The 20,656-nt window shown below is 33.3% G+C and overlaps 2 protein-coding genes across 2 annotated transcripts in view; one reads left to right on the top strand and one right to left on the bottom strand.

The window, feature by feature from the left end:
* Positions 1–20,656, top strand: part of LOC145316324 (uncharacterized) — a 98,594-nt gene that overhangs the window by 29,619 nt on the left and 48,319 nt on the right. The window lies entirely within an intron of this gene.
* The window catches only part of LOC145317955 (uncharacterized), a 33,241-nt gene continuing 13,017 nt past the window's right edge, over positions 433–20,656 (bottom strand). Inside the window, exons 9-29 of the mRNA XM_080159244.1 lie at positions 20,447–20,530; positions 18,889–18,972; positions 18,396–18,491; positions 17,515–17,804; positions 17,143–17,428; positions 16,875–16,970; positions 16,232–16,349; positions 15,460–15,741; positions 15,064–15,143; positions 14,635–14,731; positions 13,519–14,097; positions 13,059–13,285; positions 12,506–12,682; positions 11,169–11,248; positions 10,781–10,830; positions 9,602–9,686; positions 8,261–8,443; positions 7,713–7,788; positions 7,285–7,445; positions 1,438–1,577; positions 433–884 (exon numbers count right to left, since the gene is read on the bottom strand). Coding sequence (XP_080015370.1) covers positions 787–884; positions 1,438–1,577; positions 7,285–7,445; positions 7,713–7,788; positions 8,261–8,443; positions 9,602–9,686; positions 10,781–10,830; positions 11,169–11,248; positions 12,506–12,682; positions 13,059–13,285; positions 13,519–14,097; positions 14,635–14,731; positions 15,064–15,143; positions 15,460–15,741; positions 16,232–16,349; positions 16,875–16,970; positions 17,143–17,428; positions 17,515–17,804; positions 18,396–18,491; positions 18,889–18,972; positions 20,447–20,530 — 3,369 coding nt within the window. The 3' untranslated portion in view covers positions 433–786. The remainder of the gene's footprint in view (positions 885–1,437; positions 1,578–7,284; positions 7,446–7,712; positions 7,789–8,260; positions 8,444–9,601; positions 9,687–10,780; positions 10,831–11,168; positions 11,249–12,505; positions 12,683–13,058; positions 13,286–13,518; positions 14,098–14,634; positions 14,732–15,063; positions 15,144–15,459; positions 15,742–16,231; positions 16,350–16,874; positions 16,971–17,142; positions 17,429–17,514; positions 17,805–18,395; positions 18,492–18,888; positions 18,973–20,446; positions 20,531–20,656) is intronic.

Raw genomic sequence — 20,656 nt, 5'->3', positions numbered from 1 at the left:
ACTAAAAAAGAGGAAGCACTAGCCGCTATTTATGGTTGAATAACAGACTTCTTATGATCAAGTAGTGATACTGAGCTTAGATATATTTATTTGTTTTATTTAATACTAGCACCTTCGCCCCTAGGCTCAACTATCAATTTTCATTTTTTTATAAGGGGGGGGGGGGTGTTAGAGGTTACTCCACCCATATAGTTATAACCCTTCCATGGGCCTATAACTAGCTTTACGTAAAAGGAGAACCATAACAGTCCACCAGTCTGCGAGATTCTAAGCTACAGACACATCCACAGACATATGGACATGCTGTTACTTATATCCTACTTAGATAAAAGTTTTACGGCCATTAGAAGTTATCTTCCTAGCAATTAGCATGAAATACTTAAAATAATTATAATGGTCATTAAATTATTAATTACTATAACAACTTGTATATAATTTTAACTAATTTATTTTAGCAACAAACTTCATATACAAAATATATATATATATATATATTTACATAGTTTAATTTTTAATTGCTGGTATAATATATCTTTAAATATATTGCAAACGAATGTTAAAAATACAATACAATTAAACGTAACTACTTTAATTTAAAATACAATAACAAGACATATTTATTGCATAAAAATATATTTCAATATTAACTACTAATTACTTAAATTTTAACTAAATGTGTCCTTTATAAAGTTTGTTTTTAAATTAACTTAAATTTATTTGTTCTTTCAATTTTTCACTTCTCTTCAAGTCGACAATTTAACAATAATGAACCCAGGATTGACTAAATCATGGATTGCACCATGGAAACATGGATTGAGGTACACTGACTCCAGCAAAATATCTCCGTCCCTTCGTCAGTTTCTCACGGAGGGGGAACCACATTCCTAAAACACATTTTTTTACTTTAAAACAAGAATTTAATAAAATACAAATTAACCATCTATATGTATAACTTTAGTTAATATACATTGTTTTCAAAATAAAAACTCCCGAAGCCAATTCGCATGTAAGCCGGTTGCCAAAGCCGAACCGCATAAATGAAAGATAATCTACTTCTACAGCAGACAAATACAGCGGCTGTTATCGGCCGAATTATGTATAGCTTAATTTGAATCTGTAGCCAAATATTATTAAAATGGACTGTCGAGCACTATTTAAAACTTTTTAAAAGCAATTTGTAAAAACGTTTGAAATATGCTTTTTAAGTTTTGAATGAAGTTAAAATTGTTAAACATTACCAATGATGAATTACACTTTCTGAAGATTCAAATAATTGGTAGAGAAATTATAACTATTAGCTATACTAATTAAAATTGAATTAAAGTACCCAAAAATTTTGAACCAATCAATGAAATAACGGTATTATAAATCTTTTAGTACGATTGCAATTTACAGTTCATTGCCTTCTCCCTTCCTACTTACTTACAATAAACTTACCAATGATAGGATCATATTGTTCCACAAGTGTTGGATACTGGTCATAATTATTGAATCCTCCGAAGATTGTTGGTTTGCCTCCGACAAGGAGAACACTTCCTCCCTGCCTTGGCTCGGATAACTCTCCAGAATATGTCCAGCTAAAATAATCATAATTATTAAATCCTCTGAAGATTGTTGGTTTGCCTCCGACAAGGAGAACACTTCCTCCCTGTCTTGGCTCTGATAACTCTCCAGAATATGTCCAGCTAAAATAATCTTAATTAATAAATCCTCCGAAGATTGTTGGTTTGCCTCCGACAAGGAGAACACTTCCTCCCTGTCTTGGCTCTGATAACTCTCCAGAATATGTCCAGCTAGAATAATCATAATTATTGAATCCTCCGAAGATTGTTGGTTTGCCTCCGACAAGGAGAACACTTCCTCCCTGTCTTGGCTCGGATAACTCTCCAGAATAAGTCCAGCTAAAATTAACATAATTAAGTAAAATAAAAGAATTACATCATCTATAAAAGTTAAGCTCCCAAATCAAACGTTAAGGGTTACTAAATAACATTAACACTTAGTGTCAGAACCTAATAATCAGAATATCAATTTATAAGTATAAACAAAATTGTATATAAAGTTACAAAATCTCTTAAATACCACAATCTGTTTATAGACATATTTTTGTGAGTATAGAAATGCCTCGCTTATAGTATTACATCTTGTTGTCATACGAATCATTATAATTAAATCATAAAAAAATCTTATAAAAAGAAAGTTAAAGGAACCATCGTTAAAATTTTAAAATCTTTAGCATTAATGGATGGACCGAACCTAATTTCAGAACAGCTTATCTTCTAAAAATCACCTAGTTATAAGGGACGGACTTATTGGTATTGAATAGAGTTGATGTTCTTCCGAATTGTATATCTCATTGTTATATAGGAATCAAAATACAAGGTTTTAAATCGATAGGACGGTCCGAACATACAAACAAATGGTAAAAAAAGCTTCGTGCTGAACAAACAGTTAATTGTTTAATCCTTATAATAAAGTAACAGGATGTTTGTGTGTTTGTATGTTTGTACCGAAGGATCTCGCTAACCGCTGAACCGATCGGGTTCTCCTTAACAGGGTAGCTTCTCATAGGTCCCGGGATTGTTTATAACTATTTTGTTGGGGGGTGGGACACCCCCAAACCCCAAAAAATGAAAAATCCCCCCCCCCAAAAAAAAACTTTTTCTTATAAAATCTAAAATAAGAAATTGAATTAATAAATTCGAATCTCTTCTCCTTAAGTGCCCCTATAGGCCTCTAGGGGCGTAGCCGCTAGTATAATATAAAGCATATATATTATATAAGGTAATTACAATTTGATCCCATACAAGGGAACAAAATAAATAAATTTATTGTCTTGGTGTAAATATTATATGTATCAAGAATCACGGATCTAAAGGGACAATGGCCAATACATTTATGTACATCACAAATGATTATACACAAAATTACCCCTTCTGTAGATTACAATTAGTGGTTAAAAACGTTTAAGCATCACACTTAATTCATTAACTTATTAAAATTCATTAACAGTCCCAAAAGTTGTTAAGAATAAGAAAACATTATTTTAAAAGCATGGGGACAAGCATGATAACCAGCCATATATCCTCTCTCTCCCTGATCAAGAATAAAGAGTGATAATGGAAGGCTAAATATTCTTGGAATTTTAATTGTCTAAGAATTTTTTATTGTCTTAGTTTTACAATTATGGAAAGGTATTAGAATTAAGAAAAAGATTTGAAACATTAATGGATATGTTATTAGTTGGATCTTACAACAGATTTTCATGTTTTCTAACAAAGTGAAACACGCAACTGGCTAAAATAACAATCCCCCTTTCACCTCCTTTACCCCTCCCCTCCTCTCCTACTGGATGAACAAACTGACCAATAAATGACAGGGAAAATAACAACCTAAATTAACGACAATTTTTTCCATAATATCCAGGTATATTCAACATCCATAGCACTTTTTAAAGACGAATAAAAGTAACAGTATATGTCTGTATGTATGTCTGTCTGCTAAGATCTTGTAAACGGCTAACAGAATGCTACACTACCTAAAAGAAAGTTTACAATAGATCCATGGCAGATTTTAAGCTATTGGGCGTTTTTTTTTGGGTGGGGTGAGTAAAGCACTACCAACCTCAAAAGAAAAAAAAACTACAATTTCTTTAGTCCATGAAAGCACATGAATAAGCAAAAAAAGAGAAAAATGGAACAATAAAGTGTTATAGAAATAAAGTTAAGTAAAGGATAATAAAAGAAGCATTTCTTAACTGTCTACTAATTGATTCTTTGTTATTAAGAATATAGATTCCTCCTCTCACTGTATAATTTGAATATTGCCAGACAATAAAAAAAACTGATGATATTATGGCGTAATTATTAATTGCATGATTATTTGCTGAGTTTTAAAATATGACCGTTACTTTGAAAAAAGAAAAAAATTCAGAATTTCTTTTAAGAGTAGCGGGACAAAGTGTCTCAAAAATCAGCCATGTGACATCATAAAAATGAGGGATTATCCATCTCTTTTTTGGGGGGGTTTTCTTTCCCGCTTCTCCTCTCATCTCTCTCATTTTTATGACTTCACTTTTTTTGAGACACTTTGTCCCGCTACATTTTAAGATTTTGTGTTTTTATTACAGACTGCTTCAAAAGAAATAATGTAAAGCTAACATGTGCTTCTAACATATTTACCAACGAGACTTTTATTCAAGTGTCTGCATAAATAAGAATAGAATAAGGTTCTTTTAGTAGCCTGTTAGTAGATAAATTATGTCATACAGATATTATAATTTTAAAAATATAGGATTCGAACCATCGACCAAAAAAAAGGCTAGTATGTGAACACAGTAATAGTGTCTGACTGATTATGACGTAACAAAAAAAAATAGCCAATGAGAGGCCACTATAAATTTTACCATTGGTCAATAACGGCCTCTCATTGGCTATTTTTTTTTGTTACGTCATAATCAGTCAGACACTATTACTGTGTTCCTAGTATGTTATAAGCCTAAATATTGTCATATAAAAGTCGATATATAGGATGTATGTGGATACATTGACAGGGGAAAACTTATCGTCAATTTAGCTTGCTAATATGGACCTTATTTATTAGCCAGTTCGATCTTCCGGTAAGGCGGGAGGGTATGAGGTAAAGGGGGTGTATGGGGAGTATCGTTATTTTAGCCAGCAGCAAGTATTACTACTAGAATACTAGCGGCTACGCCATTAGAGACCGGGTCATATGAGAAGCTACACTGTAAAGTAGAACCCGTTAGGTTCAGCGGTTAGCGAGATCCTTCGTTACAAACAAACAAGCAAACAAACAAACAGACAGACATTGTATAGATGAAAATCTATTGTATGTATATTTTCACATTTTCATTAATTTAATATATAAAAATTAGATCTCCATCACTAAATTAATCATTTCTTTATAAAAATTAATTTATAACATGGAATATAACAGTTTCTTGAAGCATTTCATTTACAAGATTATAATTATCTTGATGAGAACTTTTAGATTAAATAATCAATATTGGCGATAATTGTTATATTAATACATTTATATCACTATTTATTTATCATAATTTTGGTCAAAACTATTATTAACATTTGTCGTTAATGTATTTATTATCCAGGGAGGGAGGGGACATTGGGCTGTTTATTACAATAGTCCCCAAAGTTTTATATTAATGTTTTCTTATTCGTTGGTTTAACAACTTTGGGGACTTTTTTTATTAATTTTCATTGGTAAGTAGAGTGTCGAAACGTTTTAACCCCTAATTGTAATCTACATAAGGGTTAATTTTGTGCATTATAATTGGGGATGTACATCAATTTAACGGCAATTGTTTATCCCTTTAGATCCCTGATTTATTATCATGTAATGATTTGATTTTCTTTGTGTATGATAATCGTTTAGATCATCTTTACTTTGATGATATATAATTTAAGTATTAATTTCATTCTAAGAATATTTATTTTTTTTATGATCCTTTGTTTATAACACGCAATGTTTGTTCTGTAATAGTTATTTATCGCATCGTATTATAGACAGCTTTCCGCGGATATTAATATTAAACATTATAAGATAAAAACGGTCTTGTTAGCCCCGAGGAACCGAAGACCCTGGATAACAATACTGACTGACATTAATTTTAGTTTTTTTATTTTAATATTTGTGGAAAATTGTCTGTAATACGATGCTATACATGATTTTATCCAGCAGAATAAATCGGTTTTGAAGCCATACTTGAAAGCATATTCTCTGTATATTTGCTGAATAATATCAAGTATTTGAATATTTTCTTTTTAAATAAACAATGATGACAATATGCATAAAATATGAATCAAAAAAATCATGGATAGACAATTTATGCAACTTAATATGATGGAGAGACGGACGTACGTTTTTAATTTCTTAAGTATAGGGTAGCAACGCTAGTACTTACTTATAAACGTCTCATTATAATGATATCTATAATGAGGAAAAGGGGAGAACACAGGGATCTTAATGGATAAGACAATGGATGAAAAATTGATGTAAATTCTTAATGATAATAAACAAAATTACCAGTTCAGTACATTAAATTTTTTTGTGGAAAAGTTTGGATACTGCTAAATTTGGACCAATCAATTAAGGTATTATCCTCTTAGAAATTTTTTTTTCAATATTGAAAATTTGAGTATCCCCCCCCCCCCCCCCCCCGACAGCGAACTATGAACTCTGGCCGCAGCGCTCGGTTCCCTAGCCTGCCTAGCCGCAGCGCTCGGCCCCCTTGCCTGCCTAGCCGCAGCGCTCGGCTCCCTAGCCTAAAACCTAACCTAACCTAAAATAGTTAAATAGTTGTTCGTCGGTAGTCGGGGGGGGGGGGGGGGGGGGGTGGTACAAAATTGAAAAAAAAATCTAAGAGGATAACGCCAAAGTTTTGAAGCCAACGAATGAGTGGAGATGTCAATAAAACATTGAGTAACATTCTAACGCTGCCAAAATTGCCTTCCTCCCTGGGAGTACAAATTGTGGGGAATTATATAAATAAGGACAACAGATTAATTCTATTTTCACCTCATTAGAAATTGTTGTGGCTCACTAATCCTTTCCAATAATAATTGTTATAATAATCATGACAGGGATTAACACAAAATAAATATATAAAAATAAGGAAAAATTGTACTATTCAAATAACATGCTACTTTGCCCCTAGCATCTAGGGGCTTTGCATTCGAAGGGGCAGCAAGTGTATAGAACAATAGTTTAAAACCATTTCAAGACATCTGAAAAATAAAGCAGCTTAAAACCATCACAGGGCCTATGTGAAGTTTACCTAAGACTCATTGATACCTTAATCTTCAGACAAAAAGGCCTTACTACTTTGTAAAATAGCATGTCATTAAAAAATTTAATTTTAAGTGTGCACTTTTTTATTTATAATTTTAGAAATATTAGGATGTGCTTTTCGGTAAAGCTTTCTAAAAGATTCTGGTTATTCTACAGGGATTACATTACTACTAAGTTCATTCTATTCCCTTTCTACTGTTAGTATTATTAACCCTACTTACTCTTAAAGGGATAACCCTTTTAATATAGCAGTTCTGATGCTTTATTTTTATATTCTCATTTATACAACCGTGTTGAAAATATGTATTTCTAAGCTGAAAAGGAAAGAAAACATTACTGCTTATATTAATATACAATATACATCCCGATTTTCTCTTTTGTGAGCTCTTAAAATGAAGATTTAAGAGGAAGATTCATTTAAAGTCCTATTATCTTATCTCAGATTCTGTATAATACCTGTTTGTTTTGGGATCATAAATTTCTGTAGAGTTGAGATAATCCTGTGAGTACCCTCCAGCCACCAGGATCCCAATATCTCCATTGGACTGTACCAGAGTACTGCAGGCGTGCAGGTACCGAGGGGTTCCCAGCGGGGATAGGAGCTTCCAAGAATTTCCCTGAGTACAAAATTATGTCATTTATCATTCTGTCCTTGAAATTTTATAGAAATATAAAATTAATATTATTGTTACTCTTTTTATAATTATTTGACTTTAAACTTGCTTTTAAAATATGCTATGCATTGAGTATTTTTTTGGTTTTCTACGCCTGTCCTGCTGTCCACTCTTCATGTTACTCTGGTAGTTATTATACATCTTAATGTTTTTGTCCTTCGCTTCTTATGGATGTTTTCATCCTTGTTTTATATATATCTTTTATTTTACCTTTGACATTTTTAAAGATTCCACCCTAGCCAGAATAGTATTCCAGGAGTAGCCTCCAGTTACCACAAGTTCATCTCTGAAATATAAGCAAATTGTCAAAAAAAAATATTTAGTATCAAGAATGTCTTCAAAACCGAATTAATATCCGCTGAATTAGAACCGGTTCACATCCATACTGAAAATAATGTGTGGCATCGCATTACAGATAATTTTCCACGAATATTAAAATTTTGAAATTAAACCAGTTTTGTTAGATCAGGCATTCGGCTCCTCGGGACTAACAAAAATTAGTTTAATCATCTAATTTTTCATTTCATATCTACGGAAAGCTGTATATAATACGATGCGATAAATAATGATTTTATCTCTTAAATATTTACCCCTTATCTAATCCCTATTTAGAAATAATTAGAAATGGGGGAAGATAGTTTTCTTGACTTTGTTTTCTACTTTAGGCCAGGTTTGGTAGAGGTAAGGAAAATATGTTAAAGCTTTATCAACCTTAACTCTTAACAATATAAGTTAAAACCCGGGTTGAATTATTTTACCTTGCAATAGAGGCTGCGCACTGGTAGGACCTCTCCAGGCTCATCTTAGTGTTCACCTCATTCCAGCCTCCGTTCCTCCACTGCTCCATACCTCCCAGAGCCATCGGAGTCTGGGAGCCATCTCTGCCTCCCAACACTATCAGGGTGCCGCTGGCTGAGACAATCGAACCAAAGTGGCGTTCACTGTAAAATTTACATTATCATTTGCGAGTTATATCTACAAAATAACAAAAATAACAAATAATTAATTTTTTCCAAGGTGCAATTTTCCATGGAGTTAGGGGGCATTGGGCTGTTACAATAGTCCCTAAAGTTTTAAAATAACGTTTTCTTATTCGCTGGCTTAACAACTTTTGTGACTTTAATTGAATTTTGATTTATTGATTGATTCATTAAGTTGAGTGTCTGAAAGTTTAAATGTAATCTATAGAAGGAGTAATTTTGTGTTTATAGGGATGTACATCAATTTATCAGCCATTGTCTTATTCCTTAAAAGTTCCCTATCAATTTTACGTTTATAATAGATTTAGACATTAATATGTAATTTTAAATTAAGATTAAGGCAATTAGGTGATAATTATACAGCTTGAATTAATACATTAAAATTCAGATAAAATGATACGAATAAGATTGTACTCAGTTATTCTGTGATATTTAATAATTCCCACGTACCAAATATTATATTTTCCTCAGCTTGTGTGTTTAATTATCCACACGATAGCTGACGATTCCAGTAAAACCACATGCGAATACACACACACTCACAGAACCACACGCGCACACACACACAACCACACATGCACCCGCACACGCAAAATCACAAACAACATTTAAGAAAAATGCATCCATGTGAAACAATTTCAGCTTTGGGTTAAGGTTGCGCGATTTTTTAATTTTTAAACTTTTTAATTGAGTAGCTTCTTTCTCTATGTCTATGAGACTTTAACATTAATAGAGAGATATTGATTTTCCAGTATGGCTTTGAAACAGATTAATATCCGCTGGATTAGAACCGGTTCTTAGCCTCTGAAAAATCGTATGCAGCATCGTATTGCAGACAACTTTCCACGAATAATAAAGTAATAATCATAAAATTGATACCAGTTTTTTAGCCCGGGCCTTAAAACTAGTTTAAATCATATAAATTTTTATTTTAATATCCGCGGAAAACTGTCTATAATACGATGCGACAAATACCTCATTTACTCGACACGTGGTACATGACAAAGGATAAAATATTTTGTTCTCTTTCAACTCTGTCAATTGGAGGCTAATATTAGGCAAAACGGAGTCATCTGATTGATTTAAAACTGCAAAACATTAAATAGAGATAAGACTAACCTGTGCAAAGGATTTGTTTCCGTCCAAGTATTTGTAACAGAATTATATTTCCAACAAATATTATTTTCAGCTGTGTTATTTACCCCTGAAATATTGAGTGTTTGTAACAGAAATATTTCAAACAAATATTATTTTCAGCTGTGTTATTTACCACTGAAATATTGAGTGTTTGTTACAGAATTATATTTCAAACAAATATTATTCTCAGCTGTGTTATTTACCCCTGAAATATTGAGTGTTTGTTACAGAATTATATTTCCAACAAATATTATTCTTAGCTGTGTTATTTACCCCTGAAATATTGAGTGTTTGTTACAAAATTATATTTCCAACAAATATTATTCTTAGCTGTGTTATTTACCCCTGAAATATTGAGTTTTTGTTACAGAATTATATTTCCAACAAATATTATTCTTAGCTGTGTAATTTACCCCTGAAATTCAGTGTTTGTACTAGAATTATATTTCAAACAAATACTGTGCTATTTAACCCTGATATAATGGATTTTATAGTAGCAATATTTTACAATGGATGTATGTAGAATATACTTAGATATTAGGACAGGGGAAAAATTATCGTCAATTTAACTTGCTAACATGGAACTCGCTTATTGGTCAGTTCGTTACACCAGATTTCCATCTTATCTGATAAAAGGAAACTTGTAGCGGGCTAAAATAACGATATTTCAATCCCCTTTACCCCATACCCTGCCCTCTTACTGGTCAAACAAACTGACCAATAAATGACGGTGTAAATAGCAACTTAGATTGACGACAATATTCTACTCTACATCCATTTTTATTTCTTTGTCCAGTTTTATTATCATTGATTATCTCAGAGTTTACTAGTGCGTTTCCCAAACAAAATTATAATTAATTCATCATCCCACAACACGAACTTTATACTCATCAAGTCATTTCTCATTTTTACATCATAACAAAGGGATCATTTATATATTTTTTGGGGGTGAGCATCCATTACATATTAGTCAAAGATATTTTGCATCGGACCTTTTAGGGGTAATTCTGTGTATCATTGTTGGGGATGTACATCAATTTATCGGCCGTTGTCTTAGCCCTTTAGATCCCTGATGACTACAATCTTATGTTAAATTTTTAATAGCACGTAAGATCGAGAAATCATATCAAATATAAAATAAGTATAATAAATAATGCATACCTCCGCATGCTATAACATATCCATCTATATATGCAGCCACCAAACCTCTCCTAAAAGATAAATAAACAATCAAAGAAAAATTAGTTGGTAATTAAACAGATTTAGCCAATTAGAATTTTGCTTACTCTCTCTTTCTAGCTACCTCTTCTTATTAGGAAATCAAATCTTCTAGACATCTTTCCGCGGATATCAAAATAAAAAAGCATTAAGATGAAAACAGCTTTATTAGTCCAGTGAGGCTAAAGGTTTTTTTTTATTTTTATCCTAAAAATCGTGGAAAAATTGTCTCTAAATCGACATAAATACATGATTTTTCTTTATGGCTGAGAACCAGTTTTATTTAAGCGGATATTAATCGGTTTGGAAGCCATACTGTAAATGTGATTACCTTGGTTGTGGCAAGGGAGCAATCCTTGTAGGATCACATTTTCCTTCTGGGGTGTACAGCTCTACATCTGATAGCTCACCCTGCAAAGATTTTTTTTAATCGGAGATGATTTTTTAAAGTTTAAACCAGGAAACCTTTCATGCTATTGTCACGATATCTAATCAACTACTTAGCTTTTCCTTGTAAATTAGGTGTAGAGGAGGTTATAGGGGGATGGATACCTAGGAATGTATCAAATCCCCATTTATTTTGCCTCTGGGTGAAAATGGTGGGCATCTAATAATTTTAAAGCATAAAACCATCATAGGACTACCCTGTAATCAGAAAAAAATCGGATAAGTTTTTTGCCAAATGGACATCCTATTGCTAAGAATAATACATAAACTAAGTAGGGAGGTACACTATAGATATGTACACCAACTGTATAGTGTTCCTAATTATTTAATTTCCCCAAATTTTAAACTGTTGATCATTGTATCCACCAATGAGAAGTGATACTGTACTTTCCCAGACAAGATTTTAATTAAATATTAACCTTTTGAGCATTGTATCCACCAATGAGAATGAGACTGTCCTCTCACAGACAAGATTTTAATCAAATACTAACCTGTTCAGCATTGTATCCACCAATGAGAAGTGAGACAGTCCTCTCACAGACAAGATTTTAATCAAATACTAACCTGTTCAGCATTGTATCCACCAATGAGAAGTAAGACTGTCCTCTCACAGACAAGATTTTAATCAAATATTAACCTGTTCAGCATTGTATCCACCAATGAGAAGTAAGACTGTCCTCTCACAAACAAGATTTTAATCAAATATTAACCTGTTCAGCATTGTATCCACCAATGAGAAGTAAGACTGTCCTCTCGCAGACAAGATTTTAATCAAATACTAACCTTTTGAGCATTGTATCCACCAATGAGAAGTGAGACTGTCCTCTCACAGACAAGATATTAATCAAATAATGACCTCTTAAGCATTGTATCCACCAATGAGAAGTAAGACTGTTCTCTCACAAACAAGATTTTAATCAAATACTAACCTGTTCAGCATTGTATCCACCCATGAGAAGTGAGACTGTCCTCTCGCAGACAAGATTTTAATCAAATACTAACCTGTTCAGCATTGTATCCACCCATGAGAAGTAAGACTGTTCTCTTGCAGACAAGATTCTAATCAAATACTAACCTGTTGAGCATTGTATCCACCAATGAGAAGTGAGACTGTCCTCTCACAGACAAGATATTAATCAAATAATGACCTCTTAAGCATTGTATCCACCAATGAGAAGTAAGACTGTTCTCTCACAAACAAGATTTTAATCAAATATTAACCTGTTCAGCATTGTATCCACCAATGAGAAGTGAGACTGTCCTCTCGCAGACAAGATTTTGTCTGGACCAGAGGCCTCTGGAGCACTGGATAATTTCTCCTTCAGGAGGCAGGTAGCCAGGTTCACATTCAAGGATACATTTACTACCCTCCCCCAGGGTCTTGCTGTTACAAAGAATCTAAAATTTCAAAATAGTAAACTTTTCTTTCAGTATTCATATTTTTGAAGAATGGCAAGTAGAAACAGACCAAGTAAATTATATACTGAAGGCTCATTGGTATCGGGTATGTTCACTAAAACTTATCAGTGTATCTTAAGTAGCAGCGGAGAAAATAATTTTAGATAATATTTTCCCCATGCTGTTACAGACTGCCAGGCAGACGGTTGGACAGACAAAGTGATATAAAGTAGCTATAATACTAAGATTTTATAAAATCCAAATTTACGTCACTTGAAAAGTTTTTACAGTTAATTCAATAGTAAAAGACAATAGATGATTTTGCCTTTGTGGAAAAAACGATAAAACTATAGAATTATCTTGCCATTTTCTTTACCTTTCCATGTGGAGGAGAGTCAGGTTTAACACAAGTGCCACTGGATCTAAAATCTGAAGTAAAGGAGTTACTTAGAGGAGATGGCTGGGATTCTTTGTTTTGTAAGCCTCCAAATCTGACACTTTTAGTCACGGGGGGATTCTTTATCAGCTGTTCCTTTTCTTCTGAGAAGGATTGGATCAATCTCTTGAAGTCTTGCGGGAATCTTTTTGCCAACTCAGTGAAGCCTAAACAAATATTTTCTTCTAGTATAGAAAGAATTAGTCACAGCTTTACAATAAAAATTTTCATGAAAACCTATTTTTCCCAATTATTTGCAACAAATCATGCTTTCAAATCATCTTTAGGAAATTGCACCAGCACCACTTTCAAGTAATCCATCCCATTTGGTGTACAATAATTTATTTCCTTATTTTAACAGAAAATTTTTTTAACTAACAGATTTTTTTATAATTCTTACTTTCAAGAATATCTTCAATGTCGTCTTCTCCATCAGTAATAGAGTTGATGTTAATTGTATTATCAAAAGAAGGATTCTCAGTGACGTGTCCGGTCAACTTGGGCTGGCCTCTGGTCCTCACTGAAATAGTTTTAAATTGGTTAACCTCCTCACCACCATTCTCCACCACCACCTTCTCCTTTCCCTGTCCTGAATTCAAACTTGCCATGAGAAGATCCTGAAGGGATGAGTCCTTGTCCTTGGGGGCCATGGGGAACATTTCTCTTTTGGGTGAGTGTTGTCGGAAGCTTGAGCTGGAGGACGGGGTGGTTAGATCCAAGAATTGGGTCACTGGGTTGACTGGCGGATTTACTCTTAATCTTCCACTTTGGAGGAGGGGAGGTTTAATTGTGCTCCAAGTTGTTCCTTCAGGCTGGTTGGTATTCCAGGCGGATCCAGGTGGCTGGATAGTGCTCCAGGTTGATCCAGGTGGTTGGACAGTCACCTTATTCTTGTTGACAACATGACCATCTGGAGTTATTATTATTGTTTCAATGGTGTTTCTGTTTAGTCTGTCTGTCGGCCATATTGGTCTCTCCTCTGAAATAATAAGTAAATAATTTTCATATTTTTTTCAATACATCTTCAAAAGACTTTATCATTACAAAGTGGAATTATTTAAAAATTGCACTGTACAATTTTAAGGGAAAGGGAACATGGGTTTGTAAAATATACAAGGGTACAAACTAGAAGTGTTAGGCCTTTTTAACAAATAATTTGATTCTACAGACAGGCTAAGTAATCACCGATTTATACATTGTATTGACCCCTAAGATCCTTGACTAATTTGCAATGATTAAAGGGTAAACCTATGTTTATGATAGAAATATGTATATTTTTGGGTCTCGGATTTACCAAATATTATTCCATCAAATAATTGTGACAGAATGGAAGCTTTTTATAATGCCTACAAAACATGACGTCATACTGGCCTACAATTGGTCAATCAAAATGTATATTGGCCTGCCAATTTAATCTGTGTATCGGCCTATAATTGGTCATTTGTATTGTATAACGTCATTTGTTTTATAGGCACTATAAAGAGCTTCAATAGAATGCTAGAACCATACAACTTACCAAAAGTAAGATCTTTGATAGCATCCAGATGATTCATGACATGATCTCTTGTTGGATTTATACCTTCAGATTCCAGACTTTTCAACTTCTCTTTCATCTGAAATTATAAAAATTTAAATTTGATTTTGGAAATGTAAAAACATGGAAACCGATTAATATCCACAGGATAAGATTCGGTTCTCAGCCATACTGAAAAATAATGTATACAGACAATTTTCCTCAAATACTAAAATAAACATCATATTAATACCAGCTTTGTTAGACCGGGACTACGGCCCTTCGGGACTAACAAAACTCATTTTAATCTTAAAATTTTTCATTTTAATATCCGCTGAAAGCTGTTTATAATACGATGCGATAAATAACCATTATAATGCTCTCAATTGTTCAAATATTACTTACAATTTGTTTGTCAAATAAAAACATTACCTTTAGCATCTCTATTCTAAGTTTTCTGAGATTGTGTTGCTTGAGAACTGCTGAATCGCTCATAGGAACCATATTACCACCTTTAACAAGTTTTTATAACTTTTTTTTATAAAAAATATAATTCTTAATTTCATTATCATTCCTAAATATCAGGGCTTGGCAGCCGCGCGTCAGCCGCCTGTAAGCCTAAAGGAAATCAACATTTTACAGTTAAAAAAAAATCAACAGGAAGTCTAAAACTAATCCAAATATGACAAACCCGCTTTTCCAAAAACTTATTAAGCATCCAAACGGGTTTAAATTTGAGGCTTCATCGCGGCTGCCGAGCCCTGCTAATATGCTACATTCTTTATCATACTTAGAAAATTTAAATTCTTTTTGTATAATGGTGAATACCTGGATGGGGAAGCAGAATTGGAGCTGTTCCTTTAGCAGTAACCTTACCCAGGTTGCTCAATATGGCATCAGCATTCACATTAGTCCGGCTTCTCCCAGACAAGGTCTCTTCAGTTACCGTAGGTTGGATTCCAGAGGGGGGAGACGGTCCACCGTGAAGGGGTGGTAGAGGGGGTGCCTCCAGGTCAGTGTCAGACGGGGGGATGGGGCCCTCCTTTCCTGTCCGGGAGGAGGAAGTCCGCCGTTTGTCGGTCAAATGTCGCAAAGCATTCTCAACCATGGCTAAGTATGAATGAAGACATGGGGTGTTTTATCATTAACGTATTGGTCGTTTTTATTATTTTCTGACAGTTTTTATCAGTAAAGAAGCATTTTAACAGAAGTCTTACTTTTTTAGTATTAACAAAGATACATTTATAGACAGTTATGATCAAGTCAGATATATGAAGGATCCCCAATCCTCAATTTTTTCAATTTTTGAAAATTCTACTAACGGTCAATAAGCACAGCATATATTCGAACTTTATTAGAAATTGCACAATACCTACAATAATTTGGAATACACAAGACCAAAGCTTTATTTGGATCATTCAGGGCACAAAAATTTAGCGCGTTTTTTTTGCAGCTGCTCTATTCCAGCATTAGAGTATGGGGGATTCTTTGTATTTCCGACATGATTAATTTATAAAAAAAATACCACAATAGCCATAAGCCATCCATTTACAAGCATGCACAAACTATTAAACAAAATATGATAAAATCAAATGTTCACCTAAAGTCACAGGAGACAGCTGGTCTGATGACCTCAGAATATTTTCAAGCTCGTGGAGCTTTTCCATTTGTCTTTCCAGCTTCATTGTTACTGAGTCTTGTCCAGGGTTGCCAGAGCTCTGAGTAATTTTAGAATTGTTATTTTTTACATCGTATTGTAGACAGCTTTCCGCGTAATTTAAAATGAAAAATCATGCGATTTAAACTAGTTTTGTTAGCCTTGAGGGGACGATAGCCCGGTCTATCAATACTGGTTTTAATTTTATGATTTTTCTTTTAATGTTCGTGGAAAATTGTCTAAAATACAATTTTAGTATTGCTGAGATTCGGTTCTAATCCATCGGAAATCAATCGGTTTCGAACTATACTGGAAAGTGAATCATGTTCTTTTGTATCCAGCAGTCTTTTTATTTACTTTAATTCCTTTAAAATAAAAATCATATTTGTAGAATGTTTTCCAACTAACAATTAAATTTTTCCTGAAATTTAAAATGGGGAAAGGTCGACCCCCCCCCCCCTCCTTATGTGCCCCTTTAGGCCTCTAGGAGCGTAGGAGCGTTTCCACTAGTATTTTATATCTTATTTAAATAAATTAAATTATTGTTAAACTTGAACTAGAAAAATATATGTTAAAATAATATTACCAAGGGCAAGGGATTGTGCCTGATTGATTGAACAGTACCAGATCTCCAGCCAGAACCAGAAGAGTCATCAGAACCAACCTGGAGCTGGCCAGATACCTGGCAAATTAGGCCATTGTGTGGAGGCAGTTTTAGATATACATTATATTCATATGTTGTTAATTAAACTTTTAACAAAATATTACTGTGTCACCCCTTGCCCTTACATACCCTTAGAAACAACGACGACATTTTAAATTCTTAAAATAAAAATTTAGCAAGTCAAATGTACCTGGAATAGACTGGAGCCACCATCATCATTACTGGTGGATGTTGGAAACCTGGAGAAGATTCCAGGGGCGTCCTGTGCCTGAGGAAAGATGGCTCCACCATTCTCCTGTTCCTGAGTCACCTCAACTCTGCTAGGAATCTTCAGGGTGATAATCGTTGGGGTGTTGACTGTTGTGAGACGGGTGCGGGGATCCAAACTTCCTCCTGGAGGCTGCTGTTGTTGTATTGGCTGGAAACCCTGGAATTGAACACTGGCTGGTGGCTGTGTTGGCCTCTCAATGCTTGGTCTGTGAAAATATGTCACAAATATTTAAAAAAAAAAACTATTTAGATTGAAATCTGTTGCAATTTTAAAGCAATAAAATAAAAAAACATCGGAGTAATAAATTCTATTAAATTTGGTGGCACATTCCTTGCTAGCTGACCAAGTTGTTGACGTAATTCATTCAATTGTTGTTGCCGAAATCTATTCACATCTGGCTGTTGTTGTTGTTGTGGTCTCTGTTGTTGCTGTTGCCTCAGAGGTGTTGACAATTGAAGCTGCTGAAAGAAGTTATCATTGTCAGCAGCTCCAAGAAGAGCAGCAAGACTGCCAACTGAATCATCATCGGATGCATCAGTCACTGTATTTACTTTCTTCATTGTCAGGATTTCATTGCCAATCTGATAAACAAAAGAGTGTAATAAATGCAAAATAACTTCAATGGAGATATATTTATATTGAAAATAGTTTTTCATATAAACAAGTAAAGTATTGAATAGCATGTTAATTCACTTATAAACATTTTCAAGCAATAAAAAAGCAAAGAAAAATAGTAAAAGATAGTATCAGAAGGAATGCTAGGTACTTAATTAAGCTATCAACATTGAATAAATAATTCATTCAAGAAGGACTTTACAACTTAAACAGTTTAAAATTATATTAAATTTTAAAATATTTGACAAAAAACATATTTGTAGATTTTATAATATTTTTTTACTTTCTTTTAAATCATTTAATTGAACTCACCCATGATAATTACCAGTGGATATAGAATAAACGTGGATATTATGACAGTGGAAAAATTGTCGTCAATTTAAGTTTTTGACATTTACATTATTTATTGTTCAGTTCTTTCATCCAGTAGGAGGGGAGTGGATAGGGTAAAGTGGGTGGATGGGGAGTGGTCGTTATTTTAGCCAGCTATAAGTCTCACTTTATTAGAGTACATGCTAATCTAGTGTAAATCCAAGCAATAATATATCCATTATTACCTTAGTTTTCAAAGTTGGATTTACATTCTTATCTTTATTCTTCATCTCTTTTAACTTCCTGGATACTAGAGACCCCAAATTTGAAAATGACAAACTCTGAAATCAAATTAAGATTAGTCTAAATTTGCAACTACAACAATGGTTAAATGCGTTATTTTTTATTAGAAATACTTTACTTGTTGATGTATTAGTAGAGTAGCTGTGCTCCAAATACATTCCAAAAAGTAAGTAAATTAGTAAAATTACAAAAGATAATTTTGTCACACCTTAACAGGCATATAGACATATACAATTACTACTCGACCTAATTATAGAAAAGCTTTACTTTTCAACTTTGGCTTCGAAACCGATAATATCCGCGCTAGATAAGAACCGGTTCAGATCCTTCATATATCGTATCCTTTTGTAGACAATTTTCTACGAATGATAAATCTTTTTTACTATCCGCGAAAATCTGTCACTAATACGATGTAATGATCATCAAAATATGAACCTGTGATGTAAAGTTTGATCCTCCATGGCAGGACAATAATTCTGGAGAGTTGGACCACAGAGCATGGTCACAAACCATCTCGGTCTACAAATAAGAAATAAATTATGCAAATATTATTAAAATAATTTTAAAACCTTTTTTTCTATGGCTATTCAGGATGATCTAAGCTAAAAGTTCCTAAAATTCTTTCATGGGACTTGTGTTTATGGTTTACTTCACCCCTAGCCTCTAGGGGAGGGTGAGAGAGGTCAGAAAATATCCCAAAATTCACCCTAGACATTGTAAAGCTTCCCTAAATAGTACTCATTTGGACCAATTTTTTAAATCTTTAGCTTCAGACAAAAAAACCTATCTATTTTATATTTTACTTATTTTTGCAGAGTTGGGGGATTAGTAACCATCCCCCACACAAAAATAGTCTTTATCATATATACTTTCCTTTTTTGAATAAAAGTAAGTTTAGGTTGATGGGGCTAGAGGCGAGGCAAAAATTTATATGCCATAAAGAAGAATTAAAAACATAGTATATCTGCGCACCTCTGGTTGCCTGTCTGTCATAAAGCAATTCAGAGAAATTTTATTCAAGCGTTAATTCATCAAATATTTTACCAAGTAAAAATATTTGACAAGAAAAAATTGTTTGATTTTGTCTCCTATTGCATGCAGAATAGGACTAAGATTGCCTGATTTTAGTCATTTTTTTCTGTGTCTTTCACAAAAGAATAGAAATGATTTGATCGATGTAAATTATACCTTTTTTGTTTTAGGTAGTATTCCAACAAGGACAATTATAATAATGATAGCATAATAAAGTTGAAGTAGAAAAAATCCTAATTTTAGAGCCTTTTTTAAAAAGAACGTATTATATTATTTATCTTATTTCAATTTTCAATTTAGATATAAATTATTTTTAATACAAAGTAGAATGATGTCTGTTCGCTAGTCCGTCCGTCTGTCTGTCTAAATCTTAAGATCTCTGTAACCACTGAACTTATTGGGCTCAACTTTTCAGGTGATTTAAAGCTATTATAAAACAATAACATGTCGTGCAACTGTCCTTGATTTCTCCTTTCATTGGGGCGAAGCCCCTGATATTCAAAAATTTTTTAATTAATCTCATAATAAAATTCACGAAACCTCTGGCAACAAAAATTTGAACAAAGTTTGGTGATTTTTTTCTTATCTTAATAATACAAGATCTAATGTATCAAGAAAAAATTTCAGATAAATTCTGTTGATGGAATTCCATTGAAATATGATTAATCCCAACCTTCTCTAATTTAGTTTTTCTATTTCTATATGATACTATTTTTGGACAAATTTGAAACGATTATTTTCTGCTGGATTAAAACTGGTTCTCAGCCATACTGAAAAATCACGAATAGTTTCGTAATTCAGACGATTTTCCACGAATATTAAAATTAAAATCAAAAAATTTAAACCAGTTTAGGGCTAACAAAATTGGTTTAAATGTTATAATTTTCATTTTAATATCCGCTGAAAACTGTCTATAATACGATGCGATAAATGACTAATCTGGAATGTTGAGTCCACGTACCTTAGGATGTCCGTGACAGGTGTGAAGACAATAGGTGCCACTGGATACTGGATCATTCATATCATGTGGAGGGTAGCATAGCACCTAAATTAACAAGAATAACACATTTATATCATGTGGAGGGTAGCATAGCACCTAAATTAACAAGGATGACACATTCATATCATGTGGAGGGTAGCATAGCACCTAAATTAACAAGAATAACAGATT

The sequence above is a fragment of the Acartia tonsa genome, chromosome 4, assembly GCF_053477335.1.
Source record: "Acartia tonsa isolate MP-2025a chromosome 4, ASM5347733v1, whole genome shotgun sequence".
Lineage (NCBI taxonomy): Eukaryota > Metazoa > Arthropoda > Copepoda > Calanoida > Acartiidae > Acartia > Acartia tonsa.
The sequence above is the reverse complement of the archived record's forward strand: the minus strand, read 5'-3'. Positions and strand labels throughout refer to the sequence as shown.